The sequence below is a fragment of the Rattus norvegicus genome, chromosome 17, assembly GCF_036323735.1.
Source record: "Rattus norvegicus strain BN/NHsdMcwi chromosome 17, GRCr8, whole genome shotgun sequence".
Classification (NCBI taxonomy): Eukaryota; Metazoa; Chordata; class Mammalia; order Rodentia; family Muridae; genus Rattus; species Rattus norvegicus.
The window spans coordinates 63,613,199-63,637,802 of NC_086035.1; the positions used below are offsets into that span (position 1 = coordinate 63,613,199).

Consider the following 24,604-nt stretch of genomic DNA (forward strand, 5'->3'; position numbering starts at 1 on the left):
TCAGTCATCAGTCAGGAAAACATACCACAGGCTTGCCATAGGCCAGTCTTTCCGGAGTCATCCTTCAAGACTGAGGTTCCCACTTTCAAAATAACTCTAACTGTGTCAAGTTGACTTAAACCAAGCAGCACACTCACAATTTCAAAGCATCTTTATGAGTTTGAGCCATTTTGATTGCCCAAACACAAAATGAGTAGGTTAGTTTGTTTTTCTCCACAGAAAAGTAGGAGATTCAAGGTGAAAGACTACTTGTATTTTTATTTTCTTTTTTTTTTTTCTGGATTCTATCAGAATCAAACATCCTGAAAGGGCAACTTAAAGGAGAAAGGGTTTTTAGTTTTGGTTCACAGGTCAAGAGCACAGCCCATTAGGGTAGGGAATCAAGACAGCAGGGGTGTGAATTACTGGTTACATTAAAGCCCTGGTCAAGAAACAGAGCACAAGGAATGTTATACATAGCTTTCTGTCGCTACTTTATGGACACAGTCTAGAATCCCTCACTCAGGAAGCAGTCCTGCACACAGTCGTGATAAGTCTTCCCATATCACTTAATGTAATCAAGATAACCACTCTAGGCATGTCCAGAGGTCCATCTTCTAGGTGATTCTGGACTCCATCAGAGTGACAGTTAAAGCTAATCATTACATTTTCCCCAAACCACATCATGGAAATGGTTTCCTTGGGTTCTAAAATATGAAGAACATACAGTATGCATGATGGTTGTTAGTCAAAGATTTCAATGGTTCCTGACGCTGACTTTAAAAAGTCTAGCTGGGATGACACACTGGATTCAGAAAGACCATGAAATCTAGAAATATACTGGTCTCTTCCTGCCTCCTCCATCAGACTTTGGGGTTATTCATGTTCAGTGTATTGTTCACCTAGAAAGGCACCTGGCCTAGAGGAGACATTTGGATGCTTAGGGACAGTCTATGGACTTAGATCTTTTACCAGCAAATAGCTGTATGGTGTTTGTTGAGTTCCCTACATTCCAAGTGGTTTCTTGAATTACAAAATAGATTACACCAACTTTATTTATATCATTATGAGTCTCAAATGGAATCCTGTTTCTAGCACAAACTCATGGTTATGAAATATGCACTGCGAATCCATTTTTAAGAAGTTAACTAACTACAGAAGTTATGACAAAGCTTCTTAAAAGGTGTTATTAGAACTAAATCTCATGTAATAAAATGCCCGTTTCTAATTACCTAGCAATATTTTCAGTATTAATTCTCCAGCTTTGACATCACACAAAACAAATATCTAAGTTCTCTAAAAAAATCAGTTTGAATTTAATTTTTTCCATTACTGTGGGGGCATTTCTGAGATTTATTTAAATGAGAGATTGTGGGGAAACTCCCTTGACGTAGATACTTATTAGAAATGTTGATATTACAGGCCCCTACAACAATGGGAATTCCAGTCTTTGAGATCTACCCATTTTCAATTATTTTTATGTGCATGTTAAATATAATTCTCATGTGTGCCACTGAAATGTAAAATCTATTAATAAGTATTACCAATGAATTAAACGTTAATATTAGTAGCAATCGAACCAAGCTTTAACTGGGAAAGAGGATAAGAACTTCAAATGGTTTCATGGTCATTCTGAATAAGCCCTTGTTCTATACAAAGACAGACAGACAGACAGACAGACACACACACACATACACACACACACACACACACACACACACACACACACACACACATCTCCACCCCAGCACATATGTCTAATTGAACTGAAGCAGATACTCTTTGTTGTATAACCCAGGTATATCAGCTATAGGAATAACGTGTTAACTTTATGAGGTCATATAAATTTGGCATCACTGTTTCATTCTTACTTTAAATGAAGGTCTATGTGGTTTCTTCACGATGAAATTTTAAAATGCTGTGAATATGAGCTCCCTTTCAATGAGCGTGATGATTTTCATGAGCTGTAAATGCAATTAAATATGGGCAAATAGCAATCTCCCGAGCAGGGACGTTGCTCCCATCTTCGTTATTTATAAGCATACTGTAGAGGATGAAGAACTACTGACAGGCTACATGGTGGCCTCCTCTTATAGATGAAAATAACCAAGAGGCAAAGAACAAACTTGTCCCAAGCAGCAACATCTAAAGAGTCCCCTCCGTGTGAGAACATTGGACATCTTAAGCAGAGGGATGTTTCCTCTTATTCCTATCAGCCCCCATGCAACTATTATAAATATCTCAAGACTGTAAAAGCACTTTCAACCCCATCTGACAGCTCCATTTCATTACTTACTTTTAATATTAGTTTGCATCCCACAGGGGGCTTTTTTGCATATAACATAAAACAGATGTGTTGATTGTGCACCATCTGCAGACATAAAGCCGTCTTCTGTCTCTGTTACTAGGCCACATATTGGCAGCATGGGTGATGGCAGCATTTTAGCTGAATAGTAGTGAGTTCATGAAGCAGAGCACCCTGGGATATACCTCACACTGCTGAGAGTGAACTTGACCCGTCCACTCACCTCCCTCTCCCCTCTTCCCCATTCTTCTGCTGTGTATGGTGTGCTTATTGATAAATAAGCTTATAGTCAAGAAATCACCACTATGGCAACAATAATGAAAGTTTGATTATAATGTATTACCTGCTAGGCAAACGAATGGACTACCTCAGTGTTAATTTTTCTGAATACTTGCCCCAAGGCCATTGACATTTTGAACAGTGAAAAAATACATACACACACGTACGTACATACATACATACATACATACATACATACATACATACATACACACAATGCTGTTTTCATTTTGTGAAATAAAAAAAGTATTAATGGGCTCGCAGGGAAAGAACCAATATGTCTGAATGAACTCATGATCGTTTGATTTCAATATCATTTTGAAGAGTCTTCTGATTTATATGGCTCATGAAAAATGATACCCAAAATCATCAATGGAGAGTTTAGCTTGTCTATCAGCCTAAACTGGTTCTCCTATCATGGACCTAAGCGTTGAGGAATGGACTTATCAGCCATGTGTGGAGGTTTTGAATTTACTGCATCATTAGACTGGTATGCTTGGCGATTTTAACAATCTTGGGAGTGAGTAGGGAAACAGTGACAATGATTATATATACCTTTTTAATGTTTACATTAGTTACCAAAATGGTTTTGCTTCCTACCCCTACCATTATATGAAGCCTCTCACTTTGAAAGTCACAGACTACGGACTGGTAAGTCCATAAGCTCTCGTGTCTCCATGATCATTCATTTTTCTAGCTGAGCCCATGCACATTGACTGCATAGTGTTCTTTCTCAGTCCAAGCTCCTCCCAGCCCATATAGTCATTATTTTATTTAAGTACATTAGTACATCCATTTACTGGCAAAACAGCTTTTTTTTGGTCATTTTTCTTTCTAAATAATATACATTCCTAAGAAGACATTCATAACTTTGACATTTTTTCCAGTCACACATCTTTTTGCTTTAACAATCAGTTTCCATTTGTGCAGTGCTGTTTCGTGTTTGTTTCTTTCCTTGTGCTTTTGTGTCTAGAAGGAAACTGGGACTATGAATTGCAAAATAGGTAAGGGATCAAGCCCTTTCCTAAGTCTTCATCATTAGTCATGACATATGTATACTTTTTATAATTCAACATGGCTTCTGCCCGAGGGCTGTCCATCTTGTCTTATTTTTCTGTGTTAGCTCTCAGCTGAGCCCCTAAGCCTTTTTATAAGGGGTTTCACAGGGGCAATCTTCCCATTTCTCTGAAAACATTACCCCGCTCAATTTGAGACACCCAAGCTACTGCCTATTTTACTTAGTTGACAAGTTGATGAAAAAATAAAGGGAGTTGACCATTTCAAGCGATTCGCAATATTCATGAAGATCTTTTAATTATTGCTTATTAAAAGAAACCCTCGGCGATGTTTTGTTTGTTAGTGGCTTTGCCATGAACCATGTGATCATGCCTCAGGAGCAAAGTGAGTCTAATATTTATAAAAGATGTAGAATTCATTACTATTCACAATACAAGGTATCAGGGAAGGAAGGTTCAGTCTTCGGGTTATTTACAAAATGTTGCCAACCCATGCTGCTGCTTCTAACAGAGAGAAACCCGGGTTTTAAGATTTACCTGTTCTTTTCTGATAAAGAAAAAGCACATCTATCTGCCAAGCGCATGATCCTAGGAGCTTCGGATAGAAGCTCAGTGGCTGGGACTTGGTTCTGTTCTGGGTGCAGAAAGCTGCTAGTTGGATGTGAAAATGTCGGAGGTGGGGGTGAGCGGGAGTGCCCCTGGGGATGGTCACTGTTCATCCTCTGTCCTTCCTACAGGAGAGAAGGTACTGCAGGATGATGAGTTCACCTGTGACCTCTTCCGATTCCTGCAGCTGCTCTGTGAAGGACACAACTCAGGTGCGTGGTGATGTGTGAGCCTGGAGCTGATGATGGTGGGGAGTGAGGCTCTACATCATTTTTGCAGGCACTGAGCTCTGCACCGCCAGGTGATTAGTGGGACTGATGCTTTCAAAATCTTTGCAGTTTTCGTCCCCCCATTCCTTCCCTCCTTGCTTCCCTCCCTGCCTGCCTTCCTCCTTCCCTGCCTGCCTCTCTCCCTCCCTCCTCTCCTCCCTGCCTCTCTTTCTGCCTCCTTCCATCTCTGCCTGACTGCCTTTCTCTCTCCCTCCCTCCCTCCATCCACTCATCCATCCATCTTATCCAACTCTCTCTCCTTCCTCAGTCCTTCGTTCCCCTCCCTCTCCCCTTCCTCTTCTACTCCTTACTCCCTTTCCAGCTCCCTGTACTTCTTCCTCTCTCCCTCCTAGTTTTTTGAGCAAAGTTTTTTGCAGGCCCCAAGCTGGTAAATTCTGAGATTACATGTGTGCACCATGTTCCTGGCTTCGCTTGATCTTCCTATTGTTGTAATGTTAGTAAAAATAAGGGATGTGATGATGATGATGATGATGATGATGATGATGATGATGATGATGGAGGAGGAGGAGGAGGAGGAGGAGGAAGTGGTGGTGGTGGTGGTGGTGGTATATTGGATAGCTTCACAGTAATGTGGATGGCTATCTTTTTTTCCTGACTTTTTTATTGACCTCTGGCAGCCTGCATTTCTAAAAAGACAGGAACCATACCTTACTGTTGCCTTTGTTTTCCAAACATTTTTGTACAGAACTTGAGAACACAAGGTTCCTGAATAAAAACATTCCACTTTATGTCCTCAATGATAGAAATACCCTCAGCCACTTTTATATCTCTAGAATGTGAGATGAGGATAGCAATGTCTTAATCTGGAGCTGAATACTGACCCGCTGTGAAATAGGTTAGGGGAGATCATCACTCACTTCGGTTTTCATTAATGTGGCTGGAAATCTAACCCGGGGTCTTACACATACGAGGCAGGCTCTCTACCATGAGTTAACTAGAGGTTCATAGGAGATTCGGATGATTTCATGTTCAAAAGATCAGATAAACGCTACCTTTGGCCACCCTATGGTACTGTTAGGCGGCATCGCTGACTTGTAGGGTCACCTTTGTACATCTGAGGGAGCTGTTAATAAAAGAATTTTGGTTTTGTGTAGATTTTCAGAATTACCTGAGAACCCAGACTGGCAACAACACCACAGTTAATATCATCATCTCTACTGTGGACTACCTCCTTCGAGTGCAGGTAAGAGGTCGAATCTGCCAGCCACGGTGACACTGGGGGGGGGGGGGTCAGTTAACAGCAAAAGTGCTAAGAGGGTTTGAACATGTGGATTTATGGCTAAAGTGTGGCCTTTACCTTTGATGGCAACCTTCCCCCAATTCTTACACATACTCTCTCTATAAAATGTATACTTTTGTAACTTCTCCTTCTGTGCTCAGTAGTATTTTAGATTCATTTGTTGCGCTAAGAGCTCTGACACACGGTTCCTGCTTCTTAGCTGGGGAGAGAGATACAATGATACAAACTCAGGTCTATTCCACTGCCTCCCTGCACTCAACTTTGCTGCCCCAAGCTGAGTTTTATTCTTGTCTTAGTCTTTTCACTGACTTAAAATTTAACCCAACACATTGTTGCTTTAAAATGCTTCGGACATTATAATTACATCGAACTGGTTTACCAGGTTGGAGCTAAAGGGATGAGGCTGTAAAGGTTTTATTTCTCTCACTGTCCTATAAAAGAAAGAGCTGGGCCCAGCATTAAACAAACAAACAAATTCAAGCTTCCAGCTTTTTCCTTAATATCTTTAAAAAAAAAAAGAAAGAAGGAAAGAGAGAAAGAGAGGGAGAGAGAGAAAGAGAAAAAGAAAGAAAGAGAAGAAAGAAAGAAAGAAAGAAAGAGAAAAAAAGAAATTGTCCCTGGTACCAGGATTCTAACCCAAAGCCTTGAACTCCCACTACATCCCAGGAGTGCTGTCTTGGGTTGTTCCTACTATCAACAGCTGGGATTATAGCATGACACCAGGCCAGCCCTATTTTCCTCTGAAAATAAAGAAGTATGGCCAGTTTAGTCTTTCCTCTCCTCTCCTCTCTTCCCCCATCTTCCCTCCCTTCCCCTGCTCTCCCCTGCCCTCCCCTGCCCTCCCCTGCCCTCCCCTGCCCTCCCTTGCTCTCCCCTGCCCTCCCCTGCCCTCCCCTGCCCTCCCTTGCTCTCCCCTGCCTTTCCCTGCTCTCCCCTTCCACTCCCCTTTTCTCCCCTCGCCTCCCTTATCCTCTCCTCTCTTCCTCTCCTCTCTTCCCCCATCTTCCCTCCCTTCCCCTGCCCTCCCCTGCCCTCCCTTGCTCTCCCCTGCCTTTCCCTGCTCTCCCCCTCCACTCCCCTTTCTCCCCTTGCCTCCCTTATCCTCTTCTCTCTTCCTCTCCTCTCTTCCCCCATCTTCCCTCCCTTCCCCTGCCCTCCCCTGCCCTCCCCTGCCCTCCCTTGCTCTCCCCTGCCTTTCCCTGCTCTCCCCCTCCACTCCCTTTTCTCCCCTCGCCTCCCTTATCCTCTCCTCTCTTCCACTCTATTCTTTTCTTCATCTTTATTCCTTCTTTTGCCTCTCCACTTTCTTTCTCCCTCCCTCCCATCCTTCCTCACTCTCTCTCCCCTACCTTCACTTCTTCCCTCTTCCCCATGGGAGAAAAGTCCCCTATGAAGCAAATATATCCAAAGGCACTTCTGAAAACATACAAATCCTAAAAGACTATGTCACCAAACTCAAATGCAGTCCATATCATCAACAAAATCATGCTATTCGCTTAGCCAATGAGGATTTCTCTTCAGAAGTGTGTTGATGGGGAGCATCTCTATGAAAATCAGTCTCACAGGAGGCCTGCAGCTATCAGTGATTGTAGGCAGGGTAGCCACTGTCCTTAGCTACAGAAGCGAGGAGCACCATAGCTCTTAGCTATGGACTCACCTTGGTGAAGTACTCATGGCTTCTTTGGAGAAAAAGGAGGGCAGACATCTGGAACCTCCAAAACATTGTCCCATGGCCTGTCACTTGCCAGGCTCACATTATAAACGTCTAAATCCACTCAGCAGACATTAGTTTCCTGAATTATTCCATTCATCAAATCCACGGTCATCAGACTGTCATTTTCAAAGCTAAGTTCTCTGCTTGGTACTTCGATAGGGCTGTCACTGGGAGGTAGTGGGGTTTTCACACTGTGCTCTTGGGAGGCTGCTGATGACTGGTGTTTACTTCACAGCTTTCCTTGGCCACTGCATTTAAGATCTCTCTATGCTGGCGTCCAGGCCTGGCCAGGTCAGTGAGAACTGGCTAATGCCTGGCTACAGCATGGTCTTTGTTTTCCAGGAGTCCATTAGTGATTTCTATTGGTACTACTCTGGCAAGGACATCATAGATGAGCAGGGCCAGCGTAACTTTTCCAAAGCCATCCAAGTGGCGAAGCAGGTGTTCAACACACTCACGGAGTACATCCAGGTAAATGCCAATCATTTCCGATTTCTAAAGAAAGAAAGAAACAGTTGTTTTAAAGAGACTCTTCTGAACTGGGCCTGGTGGCACAGACTTGTCTTTCCAACTAATCAGGATGTGAAGTAGAAAACTCTCAAAGCCAATGCCTGCCAAGACTGCTGAGTGAGTGCTAACCTGGGCAACCTGAGCAAGTTAGTGAGGGCCTGTCTCAAAAAGGAAAAAGGGAGAATATAGATATAGGTCAGTAATAGAACACATGCCTACTCTAGGTTCAATCCCTAGAACTTATAGATAGGTGCATAGGTAGATAGATGATAGATAGACATAAAATTTAACCAGTTATCATTGAATCCATAGAAAAATTTTTGGCACCTAAAATAAACTCCACATTTCTATTGAATTAAAAAATTATACACACACACACACACACACACACACACACACACACACACACACACACACACACACACAGAGTCAGAAGAGAATGTCAGAAATCCTGGAGCTGGATTCTAGGCAGTTGTGATCTGCCATGTAGGTACTGAGAACTGAACCTAGGCCCTCTGGAACGGCAGCAAATACTTGTAGCCTCTTACCTATCTCTTAGCCCTTTGGTTCATTCTTTGTCTTCTCTTTACCAATATCCACCCTAAATATGTAGTTGGGGCATGCAATTAGGCACAGTGAAACTGTGGTCGTCAGGGAGGCTCGAGAGGAGTGGTTTGTGCAATGCTACATTTCTGGGGCCTGTAATAAGTGTTGAGCACTCAATAAACGTGAGAGAAAGGAAAGCAAAGAGAAACTGGTCAGTAACGCATAGTTTATAGTATTCCAGAGACACTGAGGCGGAAGTTGCATAGGAATAATTAAAAAGTAACATCTTAGAACCTGTGTTTAGATTTGCTATCGCTAGAAGCAAGCAGCCTAAGGGTGAGCAGGTTCTTGAAATTACACTACATTCTTTTTAGCTTTAAGGGGTGTACATGGGTGAAATTACATAATGTCATTACCTGACATAATTAGCATTATCTCCCAGTTCTGGAAGCGGGCAGCACTTCCCTTGCTAAAATAGAAGGAGTCCATCAAGGACAGAAAGAGCCAAAGAAACTGTCGATTGCAGACTGGTCACCCTGCCGGTGTTCAGGGCCAGGGAGGCAAAATGATGTACAAAGAGTAACTGATCAACATCAGGATAAAGGGTCAGACTTAGGTTTGAAACACTTCTCATTGTCTTCCCAATGGAACAAGATCTCAGAATCAAAGTCCTTTTCTTTCTGGCTGATTTGCTGGTCAGGTTAACAGCTTGGCTTTTGACTTTGTAACTTGGAACTTCATCATGAGAGACTCTATTTTGATTTTCAGCCGGTTTAGTCCACAATAATGGCGGGCTGCAGTGTTCATTTGGTGAGGGAATAGTGGGTGGTCAGCCTGAGGCTGGCAACTGTTGTCTTATTAGGACCGCTCACACAAGTCCTAGTTAGTCCAGGGTGATACAAAACTCTTACTTTGAATTAGAACCTTAAGTATGTCCCAAAGGAAACTGTGGATAAACAAAGGCCACGCTGAGTTTCTGCTGTTTCCCAGTGACCTTGCTGTCTGTTCTCCATGATACCTCCACCGTCACAGCTGTTGTTCTATAGCAACAAAAATGCTACAGATCTATTGTTTTGAGTCCAGACGTTACCACAGCCCTCTACCTTGTTGCAAGGCACTGTCTCCTGTTTCTATTTCCGTGTAAGGTACTGCACTCTAGCTGGCCCGCAAGGCTCCCTGCAATCTTTCTGGCTCTATGTCCATAGAAGAGGACTATGATTATAGATGTGTACCCCTGAATCTGCCGTTTTCTTTTCAATGTAGATCATAGGAATTGAAGCCATCTCATCAGGCTCACTCGAGTCCTTTGTATCCATGGAAGCATCTCTCTCCCCACATTAAAATTTAAGCGTTTCACAATCACTGAGTTGAATTTGTGAGTTTACTTGTGAGTTCAGGAAGTGGCCTATTTATAAATCAGGCCTAGCCAGCCTGGGATGGAGTCAGTGCTCCACCAAGGGGGCAGGGTGGGAGAACTTTTATCCTGTGTTTCTGGAGGTAATAGTATTTTAAATGATGTGTTTAAGGAGCTACTTTTTATGTATACATAATATATGACTAGTTGAATAATAAGGCTTCTAATTAGCAGTCGCCTGCTTGTCCCTGACTACTGAGCTCATGTGATAATGATGTGGCTTGGTTTGTGTTCTAAGGGAGACCAGTGCTGGAGCTCTTTCAGCCAATAGCTTTCCAAAAAAAATTATAACAGATTCAGTTCCTTTGGACTCAGATTTATGAAATTAATGATCAACATTAATTTAAAAAACTGTCAGTGATTACACTGTTTGCTAAGTAATGTGCAATTAAAGCATCCAAGAGTTGTTTCCTCTGTGAATATTGTATCCACATTACTACTTAGAAATAAGAAACAAGGGGTTGGGGATTTGGCTCAGTGGTAGAGCGCTTGCCTAGGAAGTGCAAGGTCCTGGGTTTGGGTCCCCAGCCCCGGGGGGGAGGGGGGGAAGAAATAAGAAACAAATTTTTCTTCCTCCTAAGCATAGTTTTGTTGTTGTTTTTTGTTTGTTTGTTTCTGTTTTCTGAAAGGGTGGCATGCAGTGCAGTCTGGTCTCTAGCTACTAAGTAGCCAGAGTTGACCTTGAACTCCTCCCTCCCCCTGGTGTCACAGGTCTGTGCAGCCACACTAGTGTAACATATTCTTTTTACACAAGGTAGTAACTATCGATTTGACTGAATAACCAAACCATTAGTACCCTCCTCTTTTCCTAAAAACAGAAGAAATGATCAGCGTCCCCAGTGTGTTAATATCCATACAGTGACAAACCCTCTGAAACATTTTTAGGTACATTTAACTAGATAATGGCAGGATGAACACTAGCTGCTGAGGGCACTTTATCCCGACCACACCTCTCCTATCTTATGCCTCTGCCTTCATGGATAAGGAGCTGGCAATGAGATGTGTGAACAGAGAATTCTTTCACCAAAGCTTGTTTGGGCAAATAAGCGATCCTCAATGACCATCGTCTCTCTGTTCATGCTGCAGGGTCCTTGTACCGGAAACCAGCAGAGTTTGGCACACAGCAGGCTCTGGGATGCTGTTGTGGGCTTCCTTCATGTATTTGCACACATGCAGATGAAGCTGTCTCAGGTAAGTCAGTGCCTTAAATGAGTGGGTACAGCATGGACTGGAACTACCAGCAACTACCCTTGCTCCATTAAGTCTGATACTGTCTCCTCACACCCTCCCTCAGGGTCTTTTACTCCATCTAAATATTTTACTTTTAAAATAAATTAGAAATAAGAAATACATTTTCATTTTATAATTAAATCACTTTATTTTAATGAACCTATAAATAAAATATCATATAGCTAGTTGAGGTAAATGATTTTTTAAAGACCTTTGTGCGTGTGTGTGTGTGTGTGTGTGTGTGTGTGTGTGTGTGTGTTGAGTATGCATGTATAACTGCAGGTACCCAGGTGGCCCAGAAGAAAGCCATTGGCTCCCGTGAAGCTCGAGCTTTAGATGGCGATGAGACACCTGATGTTAGTGCTAGGAACTAAACTCGAATTCTAGGCGAGAGCAGCAAGTGGTCTCAACCACTGAGCTATTTCTCTGCCACATATATCAAATGTTTTAATAAAAACACTTTATGCCCCTGCTGGAGAGGGTACCAGCTGACCAAAGAACATACTCTATCAGGGTCCAATTTGAGTGAACCAACAAGCTGGTAGCTTGTTAACCATAGAATGATGGGTGACTCTAAAGCAGCTACATCATCAGAAAGTCCATTGAATGACTTACTTATGGCCAGCTGTACCACTAAAGGCTTCTACCCATGATATGGAAAACTCATAAAAGCAGTGAAGAGTCCCCACGAAGCTAGGACAGACACATTACTGCTGAGCACCCCACCGTCAACACCAAACCAAAAGCACGTCATGCATGAGCAGAGAGGGAGAAAGAAAGAATCTGAAGGAGGGAAGAGATGGCAGACACTGTCATGTCCCAGCCTTCTGGTTCTTCCCTGCTCTTCCTTCATTGGGAATTTTCTTCCCTCTCACAGATACTGAAAATGGATTTGAAACTTGTGATAAACTTATCAAGGAGGGGAAGTTCTTACAGGGTCACATACAAGCAAAGATGACATTCACACTACCAGGAAAGCAACTTTCTGAAAGTCAAAGAGAAGACGGTAGTTAGAAAGATAAATAAGGAACACGTTTTGGTGTTAATTCACAAAGTCTGTTAGAAATAACTTGTTGCTTCCCTAACTCAATGCATGTCCCATTCCAAATTAAAGATGCATGCATAGGAAGAATATAATCTCATCCTTGGATAAATGTGCCTCTTTGGTACAGGGCATCTTGCTGCTTATCTAATGGCCTGACATACCTGTTGGTAATGGGTGCCCAACACATGATAGAAAAAAGAATGCAAGTGTTAGGGTCAGAAGAGAGGTGACCGAGAGGGTGAAGTCACTAGCTGCGAAGCCTGGAGACCAAGTGTGATCCCCAGGACCCACACGGTGGAAGGGGAGAACCACTCCCTGTAAACTGTCCTATGGCTTCCATAAGCTTACAGTGGCATAGGAGCATGGACATACATGTGCACTTTCTCTCAAGGTAAATAAATACATATAAGAAAGAGTAAGAAGAAAGAAGTCAGAGCGAAGGAAAAATAATGTCTCTTCAAGTAAAAGCTGTGTCCTATATGCAGAGACAACTGAATCTTGTCCTGCCTTAGCAGGCTCCCCGGGACTTGGATTCTTCTACATACCCATTGGGCACATGTCCTTGAAGGTGCTTCAGCATACACACATCACAATGAGCAGTGAAGTTCTTTACTTCATCTGCAGCTTATTTCCAGTAAGCCATGTGTTTACATTTGACATTCTGTAGCTCCACAATGCCGTAAAGAGCTTAGTGTCTGCAGCCAGGAAGTTCTCTGTGAAAATGACCTGATCTTGCCACATTCTCTTCCCCTTCTCTCAAATGCAATGCTGTGTTTCCAGGATTCCAGCCAGATTGAGCTCTTAAAAGAACTGATGGATCTCCAAAAGGACATGGTGGTCATGCTGCTGTCTATGCTAGAAGGTAGGACTTTAAGTGTGTACTACTCTCAAGGTCTCTTTTATTCTTTCCAGACACATTTGTGTTCTTATTTGACATCGCCATGTAGTGAGACATCACACCAGGAAGCAACATCCATCAGCTCTGATGCATTGCTGGGTGTCTAGTTTTTCTTCTTCTTGCTATGATAAAATTTCCCAATAGAAGAAACTTAGTGGAAAAATGGTTATTTCTGGGGCACCTTCTGTGCTGGTGGAAAAATTAAGGTGGAAGGGGCTTGAAGCAGCTGGTTATGTTGTATCCAGTGAGAGAGCAAAGAGCCTCTTAATGCTCAGCTCCTTTCTCCAGTATCTCCTGGCCAGAGGATAGTCCTCCCCACAAATAAGACAGGTCTTCTAACCCAAGTTAGTGTAATAAGGAAAATCCCCCACGGGCATCCTTAGAAGCCTACCTCAAGCTCTTCACCACATGTGTCTGCTACACAACCGTGTTCCAGCAATATCTGTGGCATCTTTCCAGTCATAGCATTCTGCCTGTTTTGGGGTTCATGGAACTCCACGTTCTAGGAATACAGTCTTCTAAGGAACTCCTATTTATAAAATAACCCCATTTTTTAAAAGCTTTTCAGTAATCTCCTCTTTTCTAACTCTAAACTCTGGACCAGGAGGAGACACAAGATAGTGGTTTCCATGGAGGGAGGGAAAAAGAGAAGGAAAGGAAGGAGGGGGAGAGAGAGGGGAGAGGAGAAAGAAGAGGAAGAGGAAGAAGTGCAGGAGGAGGAAGGAGGGAGGGAGGGAGAAGAAAGAAAATAAGGGGAACGGGGGTGGGTAAGGGAGGGACTCAAGCTGTCAGTGAGAGCAATAAGTACCCTTATCTGATAAACCATCTCCCAGGCCCAAAAATTCAATTTTATGTGTGGAACCTAATTACTTTGTGATCAAGGCTCTTCCAGCATTTCTTTAATCACCTTGTGAGATGTTAGATTAGAAATAATTATCCATCTGTTCTCATGGCCTCATACACTGGGAGGAAATTTAAATCAGTGACTTTGGTTCATGTTTAATCCCAGGTCTGTATGATTATTCATTGATTGATTGATTGATTGTAAATACCAGCTTTGTCAAAGGTGCTCATTTTTAAACAACCACAAATGCTTTTTCCCTCAGGTAATGTGGTAAACGGAACAATAGGCAAGCAGATGGTGGACATGCTTGTGGAGTCATCCAACAACGTGGAGATGATCCTCAAGTTCTTTGACATGTTTCTGAAGCTAAAGGACTTGACATCCTCTGACACATTTAAAGAGTATGACCCTGATGGCAAAGGCGTCATTTCCAAGAGAGACTTCCACAAAGCCATGGAGAGCCACAAACACTACACCCAGTCAGAGACTGAGTTTCTGTTGTCCTGTGCAGAGACAGATGAGAACGAGACGCTGGATTATGAAGAGTTTGTCAAAAGGTTCCACGAGCCTGCCAAGGACATCGGCTTCAACGTCGCCGTTCTGCTGACCAACCTCTCAGAGCACATGCCCAATGACACGAGGCTGCAGACCTTCTTGGAGCTGGCAGAGAGTGTCCTCAACTACTTCCAACCTTTCCTGGGTCGCATCGAGATCATGGGCAGCGCCAAGCGCATCGAGAGGGTCTACTTTGAGATCAGCGAATCCAGCCGAACCCAGTGGGAGAAGCCCCAGGTCAAGGAGTCCAAGAGGCAGTTCATATTCGATGTGGTCAATGAGGGCGGGGAAAAGGAGAAGATGGAGCTCTTTGTGAACTTCTGTGAGGACACCATCTTTGAGATGCAGCTGGCAGCTCAGATCTCAGAGTCCGACCTGAATGAGAGGTCGGCAAATAAAGAGGAGAGTGAAAAGGAGAGGCCAGAGGAGCAGGCCCCACGGATGGGCTTCTTCTCCCTGCTCACCGTCCAGTCAGCCCTGTTTGCACTCAGGTACAATGTCCTAACCCTTGTGAGGATGCTCAGCCTGAAGAGCCTGAAGAAGCAGATGAAGAGAATGAAGAAGATGACAGTGAAGGACATGGTCTCAGCCTTCTTCTCGTCCTACTGGAGTGTGTTTGTCACCCTCCTACACTTTGTGGCCAGCGTCTGTAGGGGCTTCTTCCGCATTGTCTCCAGCCTACTGCTGGGGGGCAGCCTGGTGGAAGGTGCTAAGAAAATCAAAGTGGCGGAGCTTCTTGCCAACATGCCAGACCCTACTCAGGATGAGGTGCGAGGAGATGAAGAGGAGGGAGAGAGGAAGCCATTAGAGTCAGCCCTGCCCTCTGAAGACCTAACAGACTTGAAGGAACTGACGGAGGAAAGTGACCTTCTTTCAGACATATTTGGCTTGGATCTGAAGAGAGAAGGAGGGCAGTACAAACTAATTCCTCACAACCCAAATGCTGGTCTCAGTGACCTCATGACGAACCCCATCCCTGTCCCTGAGGTACAAGAAAAGTTTCAGGTACTTTAAGTCATCATTATTAATGCCATTAGGTGTTCTCTCTCTCTCTCTCTCTCTCTCTCTCTCTCTCTCTCTCTCTCTCTCTCACGTTATCAGCATACCCCCTGCTCCCCATGAACACATGCGCGCTTGCTCTTTCTTGCTCTTATGTACACACCCACACATTTCTCTCTCTTTCTCTCCTCTCCTATGTCTGACACTCTCTCTCCCTCTCTCCCTCTCTCCCTCTCTTGCTCACTCTTGCTCTCATCTTGAATTTCTGGGAAAAAAAATAACCTTTGGAAGGCAAAACTGGACCCATGAGGAACGTATATGAATGATTATCTGAAACTGTTAATATATACGCTTCATGGAGATAAAGTCGTGTTGTGATGGTGATGGTCAGCTGTACCATCTTTCCATGCTCTACTCTCTGTGCTCATTTTTCCAAGTGCCTGAGAACACCAAAGGAGTAAGATAGTCAGAGCCAAAAGGTTTGTCAGTGGGTGGTGTTCTATGTGTTGATACAAGGCAAACACCAGCAGTTAGATGGTGATAATAAGAGGTAAGACTTAAATTGCCCTAGAAAGAAAAAGATTTGGCCCAGTGGATATGAGAAAGGAGGTCGTTTCTGAAATGAGGAAAGCCAGTAGAAAGGAGTCTGGAAAGTTCTTAATCCACTGCTTCTGGAGAGGAGGGTGTGCCTAAAAGGTGAGCGATAGGAGGAGACGTGTTCATCGAATTTCTATCTCAGTATAAACAAACGGGCTCCTGTGTGGGTTACAGGTTTTGAGTTGACAGGTGGCTACACAGCTCCCCAGATGCACACAGTGGTGATACATAACCATGCTTAGAGAGTGGAGAAGATCTCTGTCACTAAAGCCTGGTTACCATTTCTGTCCAGTTGGCACCAGCTGGAGTCATTTGAGAAGAGAAACTCTTGTCTGAGAAAATAGTCCTCCACAATGCTGGCCTGGAGGCAAGTCCATCAGGCCTTCCCTAAATTAACGATTGATATGGGGAGGTCCAGACCACTGTGGGTGGTGCCACATCTGGGCAGGTAATCCTGGCTGATGTTAGAAAGCGGGCTGAGAAAACAATGAAGATGAAGCCAGGAAGCAGTGTTCTACTTGCTTCTGCTTCAGCTCCTGCCTCAAGGTCCCTGTCCTGAATTCCCTCAGTGATGGACTGGTGTAAAGCAAACCCTTTCCTCTCCAGATACTTCTGCCCGTGGTGCTTTATCGCCAACAACGGGAATCTAAGTATGATACTTTGCAAGCAGAAGGCCTGGAGTTCAATCCAAAGAATTCACATTTTTTTAAAAAGAAAAAGTCAAGCATAATAGTGCGGGGCTCATAATCTCAGCTCAGGGGAGGCAAAGACAGGTAGGTCCCTGGAGTTCACGATCTAGCATGGCTAATCGAATATTACATCTGCCTGAAAAACCCAAGGTATAAGTCTTCTGAAGAACAATGGCTTAGGTTGTCCTCTGATCTCCATTCCCATGGCCACATGTGCACATAGCTACCTGCAGAGACAAGAACACTTGCACTATATACAGACATCTACAACAATAATAAGATGTTTTTGCCTTTGTTTTTGTTTGCTATTGTCATGTTCAAGGAGCAGAAGGTAAAAGAAGAAAAGGAAGGAAAGGAAGAAACCAAGTCTGAACCGGAGAAGGCTGAGTATGTACCACCACAGGCATTCCCGTATGTCCAGGAACCTCTCGGCCTGGCCCCTGCTCTTTGGGACACTCTTACCTTGCAAAGGTGTCACATGACCCCGTCTCAGACCTATGTGAAAACCAGGACCTCACTTCCTATAGGGCCACCAGGATTACCCCCACCTAGGGTCTTTCTCCTCTTTCCATGGGCATTCCCTGTGTGTGATTCTCCCCTTCCAGAGGAAACCCCAGTGTCTCTATGAAAGGACTGATGTACGAAGCTTATATATGAATGTCCTGTTAAAGATGGGAAGAAACTAACATGGCAAAGTCATCTTAGTATGTTCTGTAGTGGCTTCTCTCTGAGCACTGTCTGAGGCCACATCAACAGAGATCTCTTAGAGGTTGTTAAAAGTGAAAGTTGCAGGCTGGAGAGGTAGGTTAACTAGTAAAGCTCTTGCTCCATAAGCTTGAGGACCTAGTTCGATCCCCACAGCCTACATCAAATCCTTGGTGTGAGGTACAGATTTGTAATCCCAGTACTGAGGAGGGGAAGACAGGCAGCTTGGGCTCCCTGGACAGCCATGTTAGCCTAATCAGAGAGCTATAGGCCAGTAAGAGACTTGGTTGGAAAAAGTATTTGGTGGACGGATACTGAAGAGCCACACCCAAGATTACCTCATGGCCTCCATGAGAACATATACGCACGCACGCACACACACACACACACACACACACACACACACACACACACACACATGAATTCGTCCACCCACTCACAAACACAGTGCAGATTCCTGAGCCCCATCCCACTGTATGCATGCTAGTGTGCATGCATACATTGTTGTTGTGGTATGGGCCTAGGGGTCTGCGTCTTCATGAGCACATCTGGTGTTGTGGAGCCCAATTATAAACACGGAGGTAGGTAAGAGAAATGCCCAACTCTCTCTCCACAATAGCTTTCCATCAGTAGTAGAAAACCCTTGTCTCCCTCCCACCCCAAACGTATGCAATCTCATGTCCAGCTAGAAAAGGCTATGAAGAACAGAAAACCATAGGTTCCTGTGTCATCACCGTTCTCACAGAACAGGCACTTTGCCGATCTCCCCTAATCACTTTTCTACTTCACTAGCCTGTTTTCATTGTCTTAGATCTGTTGGAAATATGGCCAGATAATTTAGAGTAGTAAACGTAGCACACGTGACAGGGTGCAGTTGACATGACGTTCTTACCTGCTGGGAAATACAGTGTTGGGCGTGAGCTGAGCTCAGCATCCGTGCCCTCACAAGAAGGAGTCTTACTTTCTTTACATGAAAAGCGTTTTTGATATGAACCCCTAGTTCTTCTGGGACTGAAGGGGTAAGTTAGCAGGTAAATGTGCTTCTTGCCAAGTCTGGAGACCTGAGTTTGATCCCCAGTATCCACATGGCAGAAGAAGATACCTAACCCTCTCTCTCACCTCAGCTTGTCCTCTGACCCTGCCCCCCCCCACGCATGTGTGTGCAAGTGCACACACAACATAGATGAGTAACTCTAATTCTTTTTTTTTCTTTTCCTTTTTTTCAGAGCTGGGGACCGAACCCAGGGCCTTGCGCTTGCTAGGCAAGCGCTCTACCACTGAGCTAAATCCCCAACCCTGAGTAACTCTAATTCTTAAAAGCTTACAAAACTTCTGGTTCTAATTCCATTGTTATCTGAGATTAATATAGCAATAAGATCATATTGTCTTAAATAAAATTAATGTATTTTTCTTAATAAAATTAAGTGAATATGATTACTAGTATCAGTGTATTAGTGTTATCAGTGTCTTTTATATGTGGAAAAAAAACAAAATGTACAGGACTCTGATTTTAAGTCTCAGGGGTTAGAGACTGTTAAAATTTGAATTATGGGCCAGCAAGAGGGCTCAGCAGGCAAGTGCACTTGTGCCAAACCTGAGGCCCTGAGTTCAGTCCCCAGATCTTTATTGTAGTGGTGAGAATCAACTCCTGTGTGTTGTCCTCTGACCTTCACTTGTGCACTAGGACATCTGACCCTGCATATGACAATGACCCTGTATATGACTGTGACCCTACCACAAATGGCTTAACAGCCCCCAATGGCATGCCTCCCCATACGTACACACAAATGGCATGCCCTGCCCCCAACACACACCCATAAAGATATGCCCTATCCCTCCCACTCACAAATTAAGCAATCACCTCTAGGCCTTTGGGAGGCTGGCCAGGAAAACCACACATCCAAGGATAGAGGAAGTCCAAGGCTAACTTGGGCAATTTAGTGAGACCCTGTCTCCAATTTAATGGTAAAAATAAAAGGGGGCTGGACTGGAACTTCATGGCAGATCACTTGCTGGGGCATGCACGAGGCCTTCCTTCCATCCATAATAAAAAGGAACTAAAGTGCGTTGAATAGGGGTTGGGGAGACAGGAGAAATGTCTTTGTTGTTGTGCCATTTTGTAATCAAATGTCTTACTATACAAGCAAAGATAATCTGCCAAATAGGGGCACAAAAAGCTTCCTGGCCTGGAAAAATGTCCTTTTGATTCGAAGTCCACAGAATTATTCATCTGTGGGGAGGGCAGGAAATCCTTTTCCTCAATCTAAAACCCAGAAGACTATGATTATTTGGGGTAGAACTCCGTTTGAGAGCTACAGAGAATGGCTCAGTTTCTAAAATGCTTGCCACGTGAATGCATAACCCTGAGTTTGATCCCCAAAACCCACATAAAAGGCTGGACAGAATGGCTTGCTCTTGTAATCCCAGCACTTGGGAGGTAGAGATGGTCAAATCCCCGGGAGTGGCTGGCCAGACAGCCTAGCCTAAAGGTGAAACAGTCCTAGACTCTCTCACAAGTAACTGTGAGTAGTACCCGAGGATGAAGGGCCCTCAAGGTCTCTATCTGGATCCCACATGTATATGCACATACATGCACATGCTAACACATGAACGTATGTGTACAGGCACAGAGGGCTTAGTTTCTAAACAGCTGTTGTGATTTATCTGCTCCCTTTGTATTTTGTGAAGTAGCTGTTTGGTCTTCGGGTCTTCGACATGGCTTCCTTTGCTTTTACAGGGGAGAGGATGGAGAAAAAGAAGAAAAAGCCAAAGATGATAAGGGTAAACAGAAGTTGAGGCAGCTTCATACACATCGATATGGGGAGCCTGAGGTCCCCGAGTCAGCATTCTGGAAGAAAATCATAGCCTACCAACAGAAGCTGCTGGTGAGACTTTTGGTACTGATTGGTTGTCCCTGGTTATGTGTAGCCATTGATCCCAAAAGCCCTTCTCCTACCCACATCTGAGAGTGCTCAAGTCCCTCGTGTACGAATAGTGGAATGTTTGAGTGTAAAGAGCACATATCCTTCCATATGTTTTCACCTATCTAGATTATTTACAACCTCTAACACAGTTTGAACGTTATGGAAATGTTTAGGGAATAATAGTCAGAGCAAAAAAGTCTATATCCATTTAGGACAAATTTTTTTCCAAGTGTTTTCTCTTTGCAACTGATTTGACACATGGAGGCTCTGCCTTCATAACCAGAGGGATAAGCAGATGTTTATCTATTCATTTTAGTGTATTGGGGTTCTTTAAACAGTTTGTCTTTATTTTGCGTGAACATGGGAATGTGTCCATACATTGATGTATACTGTGTGCATGAAAGTGCCTGGGGGAGCCAGAGAGGGCGTCTGATACCTGGAACTGAAGCTACAGACAGTTGTGAGCTACTATGTGGGTTCTGCAAACCAAACCTTGGTCCCCTGCATGGGCAGCCAGTTTGTTGATCCATCTCTGCAGCCCACTGTATTTGTGTTATGAGGCAAATGTCTATTTTTCTAGCTACTGCTCCTTCTACACAATTTACGATGCCTAACACTTCATGGCCTGCACACACCCTCCCATGGTTGGTACCTCCAAGGTCTCTACATACGTTCACACTGTCTTGACATCTTTTGACTGAACGACAGACACCACAGTAGCTCCAGAGTCTTCCTACAAATACCTTGGAATCCATCAGCCCAGAACCTAGTGAATCTACCATCCCACCTTTTACTAAAAAGAAACACGTATAAACTTATAGAAATAAAACATAAATGCACTTTATAAGTGTAAACCTAATGAGTCAGCTTTTCAGTGATGATAATTCAAAAGTTTTCTTTAGTGGCAGGTAAGAGAAAATGAAGAAACAAAAGAAAGAAGATAGTTCTTCGTAGGGTTTTACAGGAGTATTTCCCAAATCATGTGTTTTTTCTGTATTGTTTGCTGCAGAGTCCGTTGGACATAAAGGTTTCTGAGATAACTCTGTATAATTGTTAATTTGATGTGCATCTGTGGTTGTCATAGCAGCAGGTGTCTTTGTTTGTAGATGCTCTGGACGTTGGGTAGACTCTTCAGTCCTGTGGTTGCCGAGGAGCCTGTCTCTGTTGTTGCCTAAGGAAAACAACTGAGATGTCCTTTTATTTCTGCCTCTGGGTCCCTATGTTTCCCAGTTATATAACTCTTTCTCCATCTCTGCAGCTTTGGCCTCGGCTTGCCACTTTGCACACATCAGACCAGTCATGGCCATGGTGCCTGCCCCGTGCCCATAGAACTCTCCCTTCCATGTCTTTGTGACAGACCCCATACAAAAGCCATAGTTAGATAACTCAGTCTCTGTGACCTGTTTTATTACTTGCTGGGAGATACATATAACTGGCCCATTTTGAATATGTCATTCACTCCTAGTATAACCAGCCATGGCCGTTATGCCAGAATCCCACTGCAGGGCAAGGACCCCCACAGAGAAGGGTTATATCCATGGAGAGATTAGTGAGAGGCATTGTCGTTGCAGTTAGGCCTTATCATGTTAAAGCTCAGTCCATGTTCTAACAAACGGTAACTTCCAATGTAGCCTCTTCCTTTACATCCTCTTCCGCTGAGTTGCTCTGACTTCTTCCCATTCAATGTACCATACCCCCCCAGTCACTTAGCGCTCAGTCACTAAGAGTCCTTTCTCTCTTACTTCTAGCATGGTACAGAAACAAACAAACGACTGAAAAAAAAAAAAACCCTCAGTTCTTTTAACATGCCTTGGAAAATTACCTGATTCCGTGTCCACAGTTACCATGGATGTCAACCCACTCATGTTACCTCGTTTTTGCAGCCATGCATACTACCCATTGCTTCTACTGTTTCCACAGAGTAGTTTCTAAGTCATCATCTAGTTCTATCCTGTCCTCTTTAGCTCTCCAACAGCATCTTATCCCATCTAGAATGAAACAGCAGTCGTCACAGTGGCAGCATACAAAGTGTCGTATTAATTATTAGTAGCATATTAAAATGAATGACAGGCATTATCATAGATTCTCATAGCAAATGTAGGAGGCTGGTTCTGTTGTGCTCACATTACAGAAGAGACAAGATATGTTCCAGGAAGGATTAGGTCATTTACCACATTCTAAATCCAGGAAATGCTAGAACAGACTTCACATGGCCAAAAGTGTAGTCTTAGAGGTTGTAAATGGATTTAGAGATCATTGAATCGGTTTGGACAACTCAAATCCTCATCAGAAGCCTTTAGAACTCAGCTCCTGCTCCCCTGCCAGAGCTCACTTCTGAAGCACACACACACACACACACACACACACACACACACACACACACACACACACACAACTACTCATTTTAATAATACCTCTGGAGACCAGAAGAGGGCATCAGAGCCCCCCCAAAATTAGAGTTACAGATAGTTGTGAACTTCTGTGTGGATGCTGGAAACTGAGCCCAGCTCTCAGCAAATTCACTTAACCCTTTCCCCAGCCCCACTATAAAGGCCCTGCCCATGCTATTCATGTCTTTAACATGCTATCCATGTCTCTTGCCTCCCCAAGGTGCTCAGTCTCACCTCCTGACATAAGCCTTTCCTAGTCATCCATTCCAAACTATCACTGCAGTCCCCAAACCCTCACCTAAGTATCAATGTGCCATTTGGAGTTCCTGAATGATAGCTGACCAAGGTATGGTTATTACTAGTTGTCTTCTCCTTGGCAGAAGAAACTCTGTCCTTCGCTGTGTGTCTCCAGCACCACGGACACAGCAGGCTCTCAGTCTGTAGGTTGGAGTAAATGAACAAATGGTTTGTTTCAAACGTTTGCACATTTCTGATCCCTTACCATGGGGCCTGTTCTTAACTCTTTCTCTCTTCAGAACTATTTTGCTCGCAACTTTTACAACATGAGAATGCTGGCCCTGTTTGTCGCCTTCGCCATCAATTTCATCCTGCTCTTCTACAAGGTACATGTGTGCGCTCTGGTGGGTTAAAGACCATTATAAGTGTCAAAAGTGACTGATACCAGTGGATAGATTCCCTGTGAGCTGCAAGTGAGCACATTATACTGAGTCTAACTGCATCTGCACAAAAGAGACTAACCAAAGCCCAGTCCCACTACAGATGCCACCGAAAACGGTGCATGCACTCCTGGCACGTGAGTAGGAGGGACCTCAGCTGGCCGGGACCGAGAAGGTGGGGTGTTACAGAGAGTGTACCCCAGTGTTTCTAGGACAACTCAGCTGGATTTCTTACTTGTTATGATATATGATGCTTGGCTGTGACAGAACCTTTCTTACATGACATTATTTGGCTAACTGAGAAGAAAAGTACCTGGTGTTTTCTGCACAATTTGGATTCCTTATAACTCTTTACTGGATTAGCATGAACTTGAAAAAATAACAATTAGGGGTGTGTGTGTGTGTGTGTGTGTGTGTGTGTGCTCACACGCACACAAGTATGTCATGGTGTGCATGCGGAGGTCAGAGAACACCTGACAAGAGTCTATTTCTTCCTTCCATCATGTCATTTCTGGAGAATGGGACTTAGGTCATCAAACTTGGCAGCAAGTCCAATTTCCTACCAAATTCTCTCTCCAGCAACCCCCTAGCATAAACTTTAGATGCGTATTTATTAATCGTGATCGCTGTTGGAAAAGCTGTCTCTTTATACTTTCCCCGATAGTCTTTCCATGATACCATCCTGTTCTGACTTCACATCCAACTGTCTGCAGAGGTCGTGTTTCAGTTCCTTTCTGCTCGTGGCGATGTGGCACGCGGAGAACTGACCGTATTTTAAATGGTTTGAATCAGGTCTCCACTTCTTCTGTGGTTGAAGGAAAGGAGCTGCCTACCCGAACTTCCAGCGATGCCGCTAAAGTGACCACCAGCCTGGACAGCAGCCCCCACAGAATCATTGCGGTTCACTACGTCCTGGAGGAGAGTAGCGGCTACATGGAACCCACCCTGCGCATCCTAGCCATCCTCCACACCATCATCTCCTTCTTCTGCATCATCGGATACTACTGCCTGAAAGTAAGTCCCCGGGTTCCTGTGTGTTTAGAGGGTCTGTCTGTAGTTTGGACTTCTGGGGATTCTGGTGCCGAGGTGGAATTTCCGAGTGTGGCATTTTGTTTGGGATGCTCTTGGGATCCACACCACTGGGGCAGAAGG

The 24,604-nt window shown here is 44.0% G+C and overlaps 1 protein-coding gene across 17 annotated transcripts in view; it reads left to right on the plus strand.

Annotated features, from left to right (window-relative positions):
• Ryr2 (ryanodine receptor 2) overlaps positions 1 to 24,604 on the plus strand; it is a 585,615-nt gene that overhangs the window by 531,672 nt on the left and 29,339 nt on the right. For 16 of the 17 annotated variants that reach the window (NM_032078.3, NM_001191043.3, XM_063276749.1 and 13 more), the window contains 10 exons: positions 4,317 to 4,397; positions 5,570 to 5,658; positions 7,772 to 7,900; positions 10,986 to 11,090; positions 12,955 to 13,036; positions 14,179 to 15,476; positions 17,079 to 17,143; positions 20,199 to 20,346; positions 23,312 to 23,398; positions 24,245 to 24,466. In NM_032078.3, the coding sequence (NP_114467.2) occupies positions 4,317 to 4,397; positions 5,570 to 5,658; positions 7,772 to 7,900; positions 10,986 to 11,090; positions 12,955 to 13,036; positions 14,179 to 15,476; positions 17,079 to 17,143; positions 20,199 to 20,346; positions 23,312 to 23,398; positions 24,245 to 24,466 (2,306 nt within the window). The remainder of the gene's footprint in view (positions 1 to 4,316; positions 4,398 to 5,569; positions 5,659 to 7,771; positions 7,901 to 10,985; positions 11,091 to 12,954; positions 13,037 to 14,178; positions 15,477 to 17,078; positions 17,144 to 20,198; positions 20,347 to 23,311; positions 23,399 to 24,244; positions 24,467 to 24,604) is intronic. The other variant, XM_063276751.1, reaches the window with a different exon arrangement.